Genomic DNA, 14,227 nt, shown 5'->3' with positions numbered 1-14,227 from the left:
GTTCTATTTGCCAACATATAGCATAACACCCAGCGCTCAACCTGCGCCACTCAGTGCTCGTCACCCAGTCACCCCAATCCTCCCCCACCTCCCTTTCCACTACCCCTTGTTCATTTCCTAAAGTTAGGTGTCTCTCATGTTACAATAATTTTGGATTTTAATGTGATGTCAACATTAGTGGTGGGTTAAAAAGAGGCAAGAACCCTATGCAAAACAGAAGCCTGATGGGAGGGGATCGGGAAAATTTCACAACATTTCAGGCTATAAAATTTTTGTGGACTTTCTCTCTGAGCAGGATTTGAGTAGGACCATTGCTTGACATGGTGGGTGCCATTGACCAATGAAAGCTTCCAGTGACAATGTACTTCCAAGCAAACCTCCTTCGTTGTTTATTTATGGTTTTCCATGATCCAACACATTTTTGGCTTCCAGGGCAAAGGATGTGAATTCTTGGAGCCCCAAACAGGAAAGAAGAATCTTCTGGTGTCATCCAGATAATTTCCTGTCATGCTTTATAAAAACACTTCTTTTACTAATGGGATGTTGAGTTCAGGTGTGGGGTTGGGGGCAAGCAGATTTGAAAATATAGAATACAGAGGACTGAAAATGCAGAGCCCAGAGAGGCAGGAGAATGTCATGTTATAACCAATGGAACATGCAGCATGTGAAGCCAACAGGAGATGGACACTTCTCTACATGAACCAGAGCCATGGTGTGATCTTACCACACCTGCACGGACACATGGTCAACCTCCGGGAGGGGAGACATCGATGCAGATGTGGACACCTGGCCATACAGAAGGAACACTAACTTGAGTGTACTCCTTTTCACATCTCTTTAGACCAGTCTGAAGAAAGGTAGTATTTCATTATTTCTTCCATTTATTTTCTTCCTGCTTCTCAAATTTCTTTTTTGTTCATTAATTCATTTATCTAACAAACATTCATTGAGTGTTTGTGGGGCACCAGACACCTACTCAGTACTGGAGGATTGCATGAAACACAATCTCTGCCTGCCAGAAGCTGAGGTTAGTGGGAGAGAGAGGGAGACTAATAAACTGACCAGTAAACTGAAATTTGCTACTAACACTTCCCAGAAGCTAAGACCATGGCTCTGGAGCAGGACACCAAGATGGAGTCCAGGTTGTGCCCAAGTTTCAGAGAGATGATGGAACTTTCCCAAGGTCCCCCAGGATGTGGTGAAGCCTGATTTGAACTAAGGTCTATGTTGGGCCAAAGCTCCCACTCTTCCCAATGTTCCCACTACTGTTCAAGCAATGTCTTAACACATTGTGTGAACTCTCCCTTCAGAATGGCTTTTACAACCCTTGGAAGAAAACCAGCTATCATAACCCCAGAGTCATCCCTTGTTTTGATGAAAATTTGGATTATCCAACTTACTAGCAGTACCGATACATAAGTGATTTCTGATTATCTTTTTTTAAAAAGATTTTATTTATTTATTCATGAAAGACACCCAGAGAGAGAGAGGCAGAGATACAGGCAGAGGGAGAGGCAGGCTCCATGCAGGAACCCGAAGTGGGACTCGATCCCAGGTCCCCAGGATCATGCCCTGGGCTGAAGGCAGTGCTAAACCACTGAGCCACCCAGGCTGCCCCTATTTCTGACTATCTTTATATATAAATAGAAAATAGGGGAGAAAAGCCCTTTTGTCTATATGGTTGGTAATGATTTAAGAATGTGTCTTAGTACTTTGTGTTGGCAAGGGTGTGGAAGACATGAGCTCTCAAAAAATATTGGTAAAAGTAAATTAAGTAAAGTAAGTAAACTTAGGAATGATGTCTTAGAGGAAATTTTAGCAATTTGAATCACCACAAAATTATTTCCCTGTCAGACAACAATTCTATTTCAAGGACTGTATCCCACAGCATAATTAGGCAAGTACACCAAGTACTCCAAGCACACAGGTATTCATCATAGCATTGTTTATAATTATAACAACACTGAGAATAAACTAAGTTCCCATCAAGAAGAGACACATTAAATACATTATGGTACATTTTTTCAGCAAATATTATGGATTCATATGAAGAACGAGGCATATTTGTAGTCATTGGAATAGAATGGCTTTTAAGATGCACTGATTAGTTTAAAGATGGATTCTAAAGCTGCGTGGAAAACTTGGTAGACATGGATGGTTGTCTCTGAATATCCATTCTCCTGAGAACATGAGGGCAGCCCGGGTGGCTCAGCAGTTTAGTGCCACCTTTGGCCAAGGGTGTGATCCTGGAGACCTGGGATCAAGTCCCACATCAGGCTTCCTGCATGGAGCCTGCTTCTCCTTCTTCCTGTGTCTCTGTCTCTGTCTCTCTCTCTGTGTCTTTCATGAATACATAAATAAAATCTTTTTAAAAATAAGAGAACATGAAATTTCAGTTGGGCACATGGTGGCTTAACATAATTGAAAAACTACATTTTTTGAGCCTGTTTGCTGGTGGGTGCAGCCATTGGACTAAATCCTGGGCAATAGAGTGTGAGAAGCCATGTAGAAGGTTTCCAGACTGTGAGTGGGAATGTCATCAGTTTCTTTCTCCTCTCCCATGTGGCTGGAATGTGGATGTAGACTACGAGAACAAGAGCAATCAATCATAGGAGACAGAGCAACAAGCTAGAAGGAGCCTGGGTCCCCTAAACCATCAAGCAGAGCAGCCATGATAGGTTTACCCAGAGGGTCACACACGAAAGCTACCCCCTTCTACCCTCTGTCAGGCATCTTATTTTGGGGTCATTTGTCATAATAACCTGGCTTGTATTCTAAATAGTATAGAGAATGTAGAGTAGGATGGGTAAATAGATGGGAGGATGGATGGAGTAGGTGGGATGGCGGACAGGTAGGTTAGACAACTAGTTGACAGATGGCTTAGGTAAGTAGATTAGAGAGGTTGCTTAGATCACCTTGGGTGACGTGATTACCTATGGATGTTGGGATTTCATATGTTTTTGATTTTTTTGATTATACTGTCTCTGTCATATGGCATTTTGACATCATAATACATTATTTTTTTAAAATCAAGAAAATGTAAGCAATTTTCAGTTAGAAAAAAATATGCAAATATACCCTCACAGGAGGGCTTTAAAGAGTTGAGACTATTCAAGTGAAAATGATCCAGGTCTGAAGAGTATCCACAAGTACATCTTCCCCCAGGTACTGAGCAATGGCAAAAAGCTGGCCTGTGTACAGCCTCTCACTGCAGTGATTTGAGGGGAGTAGGCATCAGCATGTTGTGATGTGTCCATTGTGAACCTTATGAAAATTGCTGTGCCTTACTGGAGGAGTAGCATCTATTTTATCAGTGGTAATGATCCATGGATCAATTCTTTTCAAATAATCATTTCAAGTATGTGGAAATATGCTTTGGCTCACCGAGTAGAATTAGAAACTCTTTTCCTGCAGATGTGACTCTGCTCTTTACATCTTATTTTTATCTTTTATACAATCAAGGCAGGGACTCAGTGCCCACACAAAACTAGGCCCCCAGCAGGGGCTAATGAGAGGCTGAGGAAGATGTGGTTATGGACAACATTTGTCCTCCCACGTGTAATTTGTTGATAAGGGCCAGTTAAACAAGATAATTGCTGCGAGGTACTTGCTGCAGGGTCTGGCACACAATACTCATTAAACATTACTAATTACTCTCTTTAAAATGTTCACAATATTTGTTCCAGAAATTCCACTTCGAGGAATCTATCCTTTGAAAGTGATCTGAAACGGGAAAGTTTTATGCACCAGGATGTCTAATACAGGATTTTTTTTTATGTTAAGAAAAGCCTAGAATCCACCCCAAAGTCACCAGCATATGGCTAAGAAAATACTGCTAACGTTTACAGGCTATGTAGTCATCACAAATGTTTGCAGAGTTTATAATATCCTGGAAAATATTTTAAGATTGGGTCAAGTGATAAAAAAAGACCAGGAGGCTTTTCCACCTTTACTCCTTACTTCTCTTACAAATCTATTTTTTTTAAAAGAACAGCCAAAGAGATTCTTTTAAAACATAACTTAGATCATATCACTCCTCCTCTGTGTGGACAATCACACCGGCTTCCTTCTTATTCAGAGTGAAAACTCAAAATCCTTGAGTGGAGTATAAACTTCTACTTGATTCTCAACACCCTCCCTACTTTGCCCCTACAACTCTGAGCTCATTTCCCATGATCGTCTGCTGTGGCTCACTTGCTCCAACGATGCTGGCCTCTCTAGTCCTTACCTTGCTGCCCAGGCTTTTGCCTGGAACACTGTGTTCCCAGGTACCCCAGGGCTGTCTCTCCATTTCCTGCCTCATTAGGGAAGACTTCCCTGGTCACCCTACACATAGCAGCCATACCCGCCACCATTTCCCTCCTCACCCTTTCCCCTGCTTTATTATTCTCATGGTCATGTTATTAGCCAACACATCATGCATTTTTGAATTGTTCATTGACTCTCTGTCCCTCCCTAGTTCATGAGAGCAGGGTGTGTGTGTTCACTTTGCCCAGTGTGGTACCCCCACACCTCGAAGAGAGTCTGGCTAATAGTATGTGCCCAATAAAGAATCACTGAATGGGTGAATTAGTGGTAAGAGAGTAATTTTCAGTTTTACTTTTCAGGATTCTCTAACTAGAAGGAACATCAAATAATTTTAATTTTCAGCTATAAAAGTAATACATGAGTATACTAGCTTTGAAAGAAACATCTGGTGACACCTTTGTACACTGCAAAACACGCATCATGATCTTCTTTCAGAGGTAAACAACTATCCGGTGTCCAGATTTGTATCTCTTCATCAACGACAGTGTATTCTACACATTATTTTGTCTAAGTCTGTTTTTCTAATTGAAAATGCCATGAGGGGAGCCCTGGGTGGCTCAATGGTTTGGCACCTGCCTTTGGCCCAGGGTGTGATCCTGGAGTCCCAGGATCGAGTCTGATATTGGGCTTCCTGCATGGAGCCTGCTTCTCCCTCTGCCTGTGTCTCTGCCTCTCTCTCTCTCTCTGTGTCTTTTATGAATAAATAAATAAAATCTTTTAAAAAATGCCATGAAAATGTTTTCATATGTGGGCCAAATCTGGCCACACCCATTCATTAATGCATGGCCTCTGGCTGTTTTCCAGTGTATAGACTATTTAACCATTTTCCTGATGATGGATATTTATGTTGTTCTCAGAGTTTTCTGCTAAAAAAAAAGCTGCATGAACACATTGTCTTTGCCCATTTGTTCAGACTTAACTATTTCCCTAGTCTAAAAACCAAGCAAAGAACTTTCTGTGACAGCAAATAGGTACATATCTAAGCATAATAGATACCACTGTGTTTTCTTATTTCACTCTAAAGAGAAAAAAATTAAGTCAAACATATCCAGAAGGGTACAAGCAAAATCAGGAAAGCTGCAAGCCTGACAGATAGCTCCACCCACCTGATAAGTCATTGGTCCGGTTGTTCAGACAGTAACAGTACCGGGTGGGGAATTTGTCAGGGTCCAGAGTCTTCAGGTTAGAAACTGTGAAGAGACACGATCCAAAGGCAGTCTTATGAACAGAAATCTCACAGAGGAAGACATAGACATGGCCAACAAGCACATGAGGAAATGCTCCGCATCACTGGCCATCAGGGAAATACAAATCAAAACCACAATGAGATCCCACCTCACACCAGCGAGAATGGGGAAAATTAACAAGACGGGAAACCACAACTGTTGGAGAGGATGTGGAGAAAGGGGAACCCTCTTGCACTGTTGGTGGGAATGTGAACTGGTGCAGCCACTCTGGAAAACTGTGTGGAGATTCCTCAAAGAGTTAAAAATAAACCTGCCCTATGACCCAGCAATTGCACTGTTGGGGATTTACCCCAAAGATTCAGATGCAATGAAACGCCGGGACACCTGCACCCCGATGTTTCTAGCAGCAATGGCCACAATAGCCAAACTGTGGAAGGAGCCTCAGTGTCCATCGAAAGATGAATGGATAAAGATGATGTGGTCTATGTATACAATGGAATATTCCTCAGCCATTAGAAACGACAAATACCCACCATTTGCTTCAACGTGGAGGACCTGGAGGGTATTATGCTGAGTGAAATAAGTCAATCGGAGAAGGACAAACATTATATGGTCTCATTCATTTGGGGAATATAAATAACAGTGAAAGGGAATAAAAGGGAAGGGAGAAGAAATGGGTAGGAAATATCAGAAAGGGAGACAGAACATGGAAGACTCCTAACTCTGGGAAACGAACTAGGGGTGGTGGAAGGGGAGGAGGGCGGGGGGTTGGGGTGAATGGGTGATGGGCACTGAGGGGGGCGCTTGGCGGGATGAGCACTAGGTGTTATGCTATATGTTGGCAAATTGAACACCAATAAAACAAACAAACAAACAAACAAACAAACAAACAAACAAAAAAACAGAAGACAGTCTTGACACAGAACCTGGCCTTGCCAGCCCGTCGCTCCCCATCATTGCCAACAGGAAGAGCCAGGCAGCACTTACTGTTGTAAATGGCCACAGAAAACTTGTAGAAGGCAAAGGAGCTGTAGGAAGTGATGCTTAGCAGGGAGAAGAACTTCTTGGTATCTGCCAAGGATATTGAGATAAAGAAGCCATCGGACAAATGCCTACTGACATTAATAATACTATCGATTAGTAAACATAATAGAAATGAAAAATACAGGGGTGCCTGGGTGGCTCAGCTGGTTAAGCATCTGCCTTTAGCTCAGGTCATGATCCTGGGATCGAGTTCTGCATTCCCTGTTCAGCGGGGAGTTTGTCTCTCCCTCTCCATCTGCCTCTGCCACTCCCCCTGCTTGTGCTCTCTCTCTCTTTGTGTGTCAAATAAATACATAAAATCTTTTCTTAAAAAAAGAAATTAAAAATGCAATGAACAAGTAATAAAAGTAAATAGCAAAAATAAACAATAATATAACAAACATTGAAAATAAATCAGATAAAGGCAACCCCCAAATTGCAAAAGTGCATGCCCCTTAACTGTGCTTTCCTTATCCGTCCCTAAGCCCTGACAATTCTCTCGCAGTGTCATTGTGATTAGAAATATCAGCACATATGCTGTGTCTGGAATGCAGCTTGCTCTCAAAATGCTGGCAAGCCTCTTACTTGACTTGGATGTCTTCAATCTCCTCAGGAGTTAGGTGGGACACTGCGTTCTCCATCTGCACGCGGAGACCCTGGGGCATCGAGGTGTGATCCGTTTTGCCCATCTTGCAGACCATCCAGAAGTGACGTGCATACCGGCATAAGTGGGCCTGGATGGTTTGTGCTTTTTTTTTTAAGATTTTATTTATTTATTCATGAGAGACACACAGAGAGAGGCAGAGATACAGGCAGAGGGAGAAGCAGGCTCCCTGTGGGGAGCCCAATGCAGGACTCGATCCAAGGACCCTGGGATCACGACCTGAGCCAAAGGCAGATGCTCAACCACTGAGCCACTCAGGTGCCCCCTGCCCCCTTTTTAAAGAAAAGGATACCTTTTAAAGCTCTACTCAGCATTCCATTCACCAGCTCTGTAAGATTCAGGGCGGACAGATCGACCGACCTGGCAGGCAGCTCTGAAAGAGATTTGCAGATGATGTCACTGGCTGGCTTTTCTTGCCACAGAAGTTCCCCTTTTCTGACATTCAGGCTGGTGTGCCTCCTCTTTGGACACTTACTGAGCTCACACCCACAGCACAAGGGGCACAAGGAATTCAAGGGTAAGGGGCAGTGCTCGTGCTCAGGAGATGACAGCCAGTGACATGCATCATGACAAGCTAGATGGGAGAAGTCCACGTGGAGGACAGGACCTCTTAGTCTGTGAATAATTTATCTCTGCATTTGGAGACAGTAGGGACAGGCGGGAAAAGCCGACGTTCAGTGGGAAGGCCTAGGAAACCGCACTCAACAGCACTGAATTTAGCAAGGACTACATGTCTAACAGACAATGCTTAAGCTGGGCGCTGGTATCTCTGGGGGAAAAGCTTTTTTTTTTTTTTTCTTTCTTTCTTTCTCTCTTGTTTTTTTATTTTTTTATTTTTATTTTTTTAAATTTTTTTTAAAATTTATTTATGATAGTCACAGAGAGAGAGAGGCAGAGACATAAGCAGAGGGAGAAGCAGGCTCCATGCACCAGGAGCCCAACGTGGGACTTGATCCCGGGTCTCCAGGATCGCACCCTGGGCCAAAGGCAGGCACTAAACCGCTGCGCCACCCAGGGATCCCTGTTTTTTTGTTTTAATTCTGCAAGTCTGCTGCTTGGGTTCCATCATCAGAGATTCAGGTTTAATCGGTCTCGGATGTGGCTCAGACAACTACACAGAAATCGATCAACCAGTGGGTCACTCTCCCGGACATTGGTAGCGGGCAGCCAAGTGGAGAGAAGCTGCTAGGTTAAAATTCACCCATCTCCTAGCTCTTCCTTGAACCTTCAGAACAGCAGCTGACGAGGTGAAAATAGTGGTTCATGCTCCTCTTTATATTTTTACTAACATAGTCTTTTTCAATGCCTACTTAATGCTCAGATAATTGTGGTGGATCACACAATCTGAAGCCTGGGGAGATGATGCACCATGCTGTGGGGACTTGGAGTGGGGGTCCTGAGAAGGGCGGTCACCCACGGAGCCCCAGTGGGAAGGAGTATACTCACCTGTGGTATCTAGAAAAGCCACCGCCTTTTCCTTCCTCTCTTCTCCTCCAAGGCCAGACACTGGGGAGAGAAAAGGCTTCAGGGAGACATAGGAGCCTGTAACACCAGCTTCAAGTCACTGGAGAAGCCTTGGGGGCCTCTATGCAGCAGCCCCCAGCTCAGTGAAGGTCAGAATCACCAGCCTTGTGCAAAGGCGACTCCTCCCCTGAATACGCTAGTCTCCTTGGACTGATCTTGACCTAGAAATCCCCATTTTAATAAGCAGGCAGGTGATGCCCAGGCAGGGTGTCTAACTACCCCACCCCCTTACCCAATCAGGAAACTGAGGCTCAGAGTGGACAAGAAACTTGCCTAAACTGTAGAGCCCAGAACCTGCTTCCCAAGAGCTGTAGAGTGTATGTTCTCATTCATTTGGGGAATATGAATAATAGTGAAAGGGAATATAAAGGAAGGGAGAAGAAATGTTGGGAAATATCAGGAAGGGAGACAGAACATAAAGACTCCTAACTCTGGGAAACGAACTAGGGGTGGTGGAAGGGGAGGAGGGTGGTTGTTGGAGGGGAATGGGTGACGGGCACTGAGGTGGACACTTGACGGGATGAGCACTGGGTGTTTTTCTGTATGTTGGTAAATTGAACACCAATAAAAATTAATTAAAAAAAAAAAAACAAAAACAAAATATCAGGCCACCTGCCCACTCATTGGAGTTTGTGCTGTCAAAGAAAACATCACAGGAAATCTTGAAATGCCTAGAGCACACATTCAGTCTTTATTCATTCAGCAGACACTCACTGAGAGCCAAGCAATCATGCTGGGTGTTGGGTCTAAAGAGGTCCAGGGAAAGGGGCAAGTCTCTACCTCCATGGGGCTTACTGTCTGTGCCTCAGGAGGGAGGAGGGACATGCATGTGTCATTACGTGAGGAGTGGCAGACAGGGCACTCAGGATGTGGTGAGCTCCTCCTGTGACCTGGAAGATCAGCTGCTTTGGACTAGGTGGCAGTAGGATCATCCTGCATTTGTTGCTACTATTGTTGCCATGATTACCTTCCCTGTTACATTCCAGAGGAACAGGTGCTTTTATATCCATTTTATAGGTGGAAAAACCAAAGCAGAGACAGGCTGAAGAATGTGTTCCAGAGTTCCAGGGCAAGTTAAGAGTCAGGGCTGGCCTACTTACCTGTCACACCAAGGACCGCAGCCTCTTTTTCCTTTTTGATGTCTTTGTTTACAGACACTATAATGAATGAAATCGCATCATGGAAGCACAGCCTTATACAATTTATAAAATTCTTTTTTTTGTTAAAGATTTTATTTATTTATTCATGAGACACACACACACACACACACAGAGAGAGAGAGAGAGAGAGAGAGACAGACAGACAGAGAGAGAGAGAGAGATAGGCAGAGGGAGAAGCAGGCTCCCCACAAGGAGCCTGATGTGGGACTCAATCCCAGATCCTGGGGTCAGGACCTGAGCTGAAGGCAGACGCTCAACCACTGAGCCATCCTGGCGTCCCATTTTATAACATTCTTAAAAGCCATCCTGTCCAGCATTCCCTTTGAAGGTTGAGGGTATTAAGGCCTAAGGAAGTGAAGTGAGGTACCTACATCCCATATCTAGCTGGTGGTCCTGTTTCCTTTCCACTGAGTCCCTGGCAACCCTTTCTTGGCTCTGCTACTAAGGATTTGACTATTTTACATCCCTCCTAGAAGAGGCATCATGTAGTATGCATTCTTCTGTGACTGGATTGTTCCACCTAGCTTAATGCCCTCCAGCTCCAACAAGATGGTGTTGTGTATGGCAAGGTTATCTCCCATTTTAAGGTTGAATGATATTTCACTGTATGTACGTATCACATTTTCTTTATCCATTCATCTGCGGATGGATGTTTAGAGTGTTCCTTGCTTTTCAAACAGCCTTTAGGAACTTGGATCCAGGTAACTGTTACCTGTGTAAGCCAGTTTGACCTTTCAGCAGGTATCAAGCTTCCTGGTTATATACTGGAGCTTGGGGGATCAGAGGCAGGTAGGATCTGTGCTTCTCCTTCCCCATACATGGTTACTGAAGGAGGTGGGTTATGTCACAATAGTAGGAACTCTGAGACAGACGTATATGATCAAGTAGGCCCTAAGCTGGCACATAGTCTACTTTCCTGTCTGGTGCTCTGAGCTATCTACATGATGTAGCCCCAGTGATGCTGTGGCAGACACCGACCTGGCCTGTGATGGAGCCAGGAAGGAGAAACCTCTGTACAGGTGAAGGATCAGGGTCATGTGGGCTTGGGAGCTCCAGTCTCCAGGGGAGCTCTGGGCTATGACACTTGCAGGATTCCTGCACCTGTCAAGTCAGTTTTGTGGGCCTTGTGTAATCTTCCTAACCAAGAACTGTTCTTGAACACCACTCCTTCTACTAAGGAAATGTTATTTCCACCACTCCTTTTTTTATAATTGCAAACCTGTGGGTGGATTTTGATAATGATAATTTGAAGTGTGAACTGAACACCCCTGAAGAAGAAATTTCAGAACAAGATGCCATGTAGAGCAGTTTTCAAATAAATTACCACATGGATAACGTAAAACTATTGTTCTCTTTTTGGATAAAAAGACCACCAAAGTAGTATCTTTAAGATAGAAGGTGTTTGTTGCTTTTCATACTTTTTCATGCTTACTATTTTGATCAGCTTTCATCCTGTGTGATTACCTGTGGAGTAGAAATAGTTACCATTTGAAGAGGAGAAAATTGAAGCCTCATATAGGGGAAATATTTATTGAAAATCACTCTGCTCATACACAAGAAATTGGTACAACTGGTGTCCTCTGGGGGAAATGAAGTGGTTGGCCAGGGATCATTTTAACTTTATATACTTATGTACCTTTTGCATTTTGAACCACACGAATGTACTAATTAAAAATAAATAAAAATTAGGGACGCCTAGGTGGCTCAGTTAGTTGAGCATCTGATTCTTGATTTCAGCTCAGGTCATGATCTTGAGTTTGTGAGATCAAGCCCTGTGTTGGGCTCTGAGTTGGGCTCCATGCTAGCCATGCAGCCTGCTTATGATTCTCTCTCTCTCTCTCCTCCACACACACTCTCTCTATAAAAAAAAAAAATTAAAAATAAAGGGCAATTATACACTCCCTCCCCCCAGCTATCCTGCTTGTTTACCAACAGGTTTAGAAAAGCACCCAGGCCCCTGCATCCTATGTATTCTTATGTTGTGATGCATTCACTGTCTTGCTGTATAGCCAATTTCATACTATCAAAAAGAAAAAGACAAAGAAAGATGAAATTACTGCAAAGGTGATGATGACACATGACAATACCTCCCATTATGAAACCTTCCATGGCTAATAGAATGTCATGATCTCTGTGGATTTAATAACATCATGAGGATCCAAGTGTGCCATGAACCATAAAGCAAGAGAAATTCCCAGAAACTATTCCTATGACAGTTGGAGCTTGAGCTATAGAGTCAATATCCATCTTACAGATAGAAAAAATGAGGCTGAGAAAAGCCAAGGAGTTTGCCCAAGACAGAATGAGCTGAGCTGGAACACCTGCCCCTTTACCTGTTGTAGGAAGGAAGGTCATGAGTTTTTCCTTCTTGGCTTCTCCTTTAACAGCAGACACTAAAATAAGAGAGTGTTATCAGAGAATTTTAGCCCAGATTTGACATTAGAAGGTATTTAATTCAAAATACTCATTTTTAAAGATGAGACAATTATGATCTTAAATGGTGACAGTGACTTGTTTAAAATCCCACATGTAGTCTGCTCATTCAATTTAGTCATCGAATATTTATTGATCAACTATAACAAAACTAATGATTGAAAGTATTGTTTGGCAGATGCACTTTAATAAGCATTATGTGTGTAGGTGCTGGGGATACTATGATGAATGAGTAGGCACAGATTCCATCCATATGGAGCTTAAAGTCTAGTTGAGAAGGTAAACATAAAGGAAAAGAAAACTCAAGGGTATTACAAACAGTGTTGAGTATTTTGAAGGGCACTTTAAGGATGTGTAATAGGGAGCCTGATTCATTTCAGTGGTCCAAAAGCTTTCGCTGGGAGATGATGTGTAGCTGAAATTTGGAGGATGAATAGTACTTGAGTAGGATGTAACAGGCTGAGGAGGGATTCAGAGTGTAGATGACAGTGCGTGCCCAGGGACTGAGGTGGGCACAAGTATTACTTTAAAGAAATGAGCAAAGGCCAACAATGATAGAGCACAAAGAATGCAGGAGGGAGAACATTGTAGGAACTGGTGATGACATGGTGGGCAGGGTCATGTAGAGCATGACTTATGTATATGAAGGACTTGAAATACTATCCAAAGAGAAGCAGGAAGTCACTGCATAATTTGGGGTGGGTGGAATGAGAAGGGAACCTGGGAGGTTACTTACTGAGATGTGTGAAAAGAGAATAGGTCATGGAAAGGCAAGAAGAGAGGCAGGTGGTGATTTAGCAATTTCTTTAAGTGGTCTAGGAAAGAGAAGACATTGGTTTGGACAAGAGTTGTAACAGTGGAGGTGAAGATAATTCTGTTGCAGAAATGGCACTCAAGTTCAAAATGTCAGTGGACAAAACCAGAAAGAAGGAATTCATCATTGCCATTTTGACCAAACTCATTTAAGATTCTGGCCTGAGACATTGGCTGCTGCCATTCTCTGAAGCCCAATGAAAACCCAAACTCAGCATATAGAACAGACACTTCTTAAACTCTGACTGGACCTACCTGTGTTCCAAAGGGACAAGACACATGTGAGGCCCACACACAGCCTCACCGGAGGACTGGGTACCAGGAGGCCTGGCATGTCTGTGATCCTCTGGCCCACCTGGAAGCAAGCAAGCAAGCCCTTGGAGGAAACAGGTTGGATTGCCAAGCACACAGATGCAGAATATCCTTGAGTCATCAGGAATACAATCTGCAGATGGCTTTCAATAGGATAGGTCAGGTTATGCTGAGGTAACAAATTAACTCCATAATCTCATTAGTTTAATTCAACAGCAGAAGTTGATTTCTTCTTCATATCAACACTCAGTGCAAATTGGTGGGAAGATCTGCTCCACACAGTCACTCAGGGACCAGATTCATGAACCTTCACTGCCTTGTCGTTCTCCGTCTGGTCCCTGCAGGCTCCTTAGTCACTAGTTCATTGTAGCTGTGGAAGGCACAGAGACAGAGCTGGAGGCTTATGCACCAACTCATACACTCTGGCAGGAAGTGCCATGCTCACTTTTATTTATAGGCCATACCAGAATTATTCCAGTGGCCTCGCATAACTTCAGAAATCTGAGAATCTGGGAGGGGGATGCACGCATAGTCACGAAGCATTAATCTCTCTTTCATGGGTTTTCTGGTTGTTTAGCTGGGAAATACCCTCTAAAAACAGTACCACGGCTGCTTATAAATAGAAAAATAATATACGAGTGTATGGGCATGTTCACAGTCCTACATTGTTGGCAGCACTGTGCCAGCTATTTGCTTTGCAGAACCAGCATGATAATTCAAGCTGCAAAGCTGAGCCTAATAAGAATAATGGTGAAAAGTTATAAAGTGCTTTCTATGTGCCAGACACCACACAGGATGCTGCT

General features: G+C 43.4%; 1 protein-coding gene across 1 annotated transcript in view; it reads right to left on the bottom strand.

Moving 5' to 3' along the window:
* The window catches only part of HHLA1 (HHLA1 neighbor of OC90), a 34,682-nt gene extending 20,728 nt beyond the window's left edge, over positions 1–13,954 (bottom strand). Inside the window, exons 1-7 of the mRNA XM_025993502.2 lie at positions 13,889–13,954; positions 13,368–13,593; positions 12,200–12,259; positions 8,629–8,688; positions 7,475–7,555; positions 6,483–6,566; positions 5,415–5,498 (exon numbers count right to left, since the gene is read on the bottom strand). Of these exons, the coding sequence (XP_025849287.2) occupies positions 5,415–5,498; positions 6,483–6,566; positions 7,475–7,555; positions 8,629–8,688; positions 12,200–12,259; positions 13,368–13,593; positions 13,889–13,954 (661 nt within the window). The remainder of the gene's footprint in view (positions 1–5,414; positions 5,499–6,482; positions 6,567–7,474; positions 7,556–8,628; positions 8,689–12,199; positions 12,260–13,367; positions 13,594–13,888) is intronic.
* Positions 13,955–14,227: the final 273 nt, after the last annotated feature.

This window comes from Vulpes vulpes, chromosome 13 (genome assembly GCF_048418805.1).
Source record: "Vulpes vulpes isolate BD-2025 chromosome 13, VulVul3, whole genome shotgun sequence".
In the NCBI taxonomy this organism is placed as follows: domain Eukaryota; kingdom Metazoa; phylum Chordata; class Mammalia; order Carnivora; family Canidae; genus Vulpes; species Vulpes vulpes.
The sequence above is the reverse complement of the archived record's forward strand: the minus strand, read 5'-3'. Positions and strand labels throughout refer to the sequence as shown.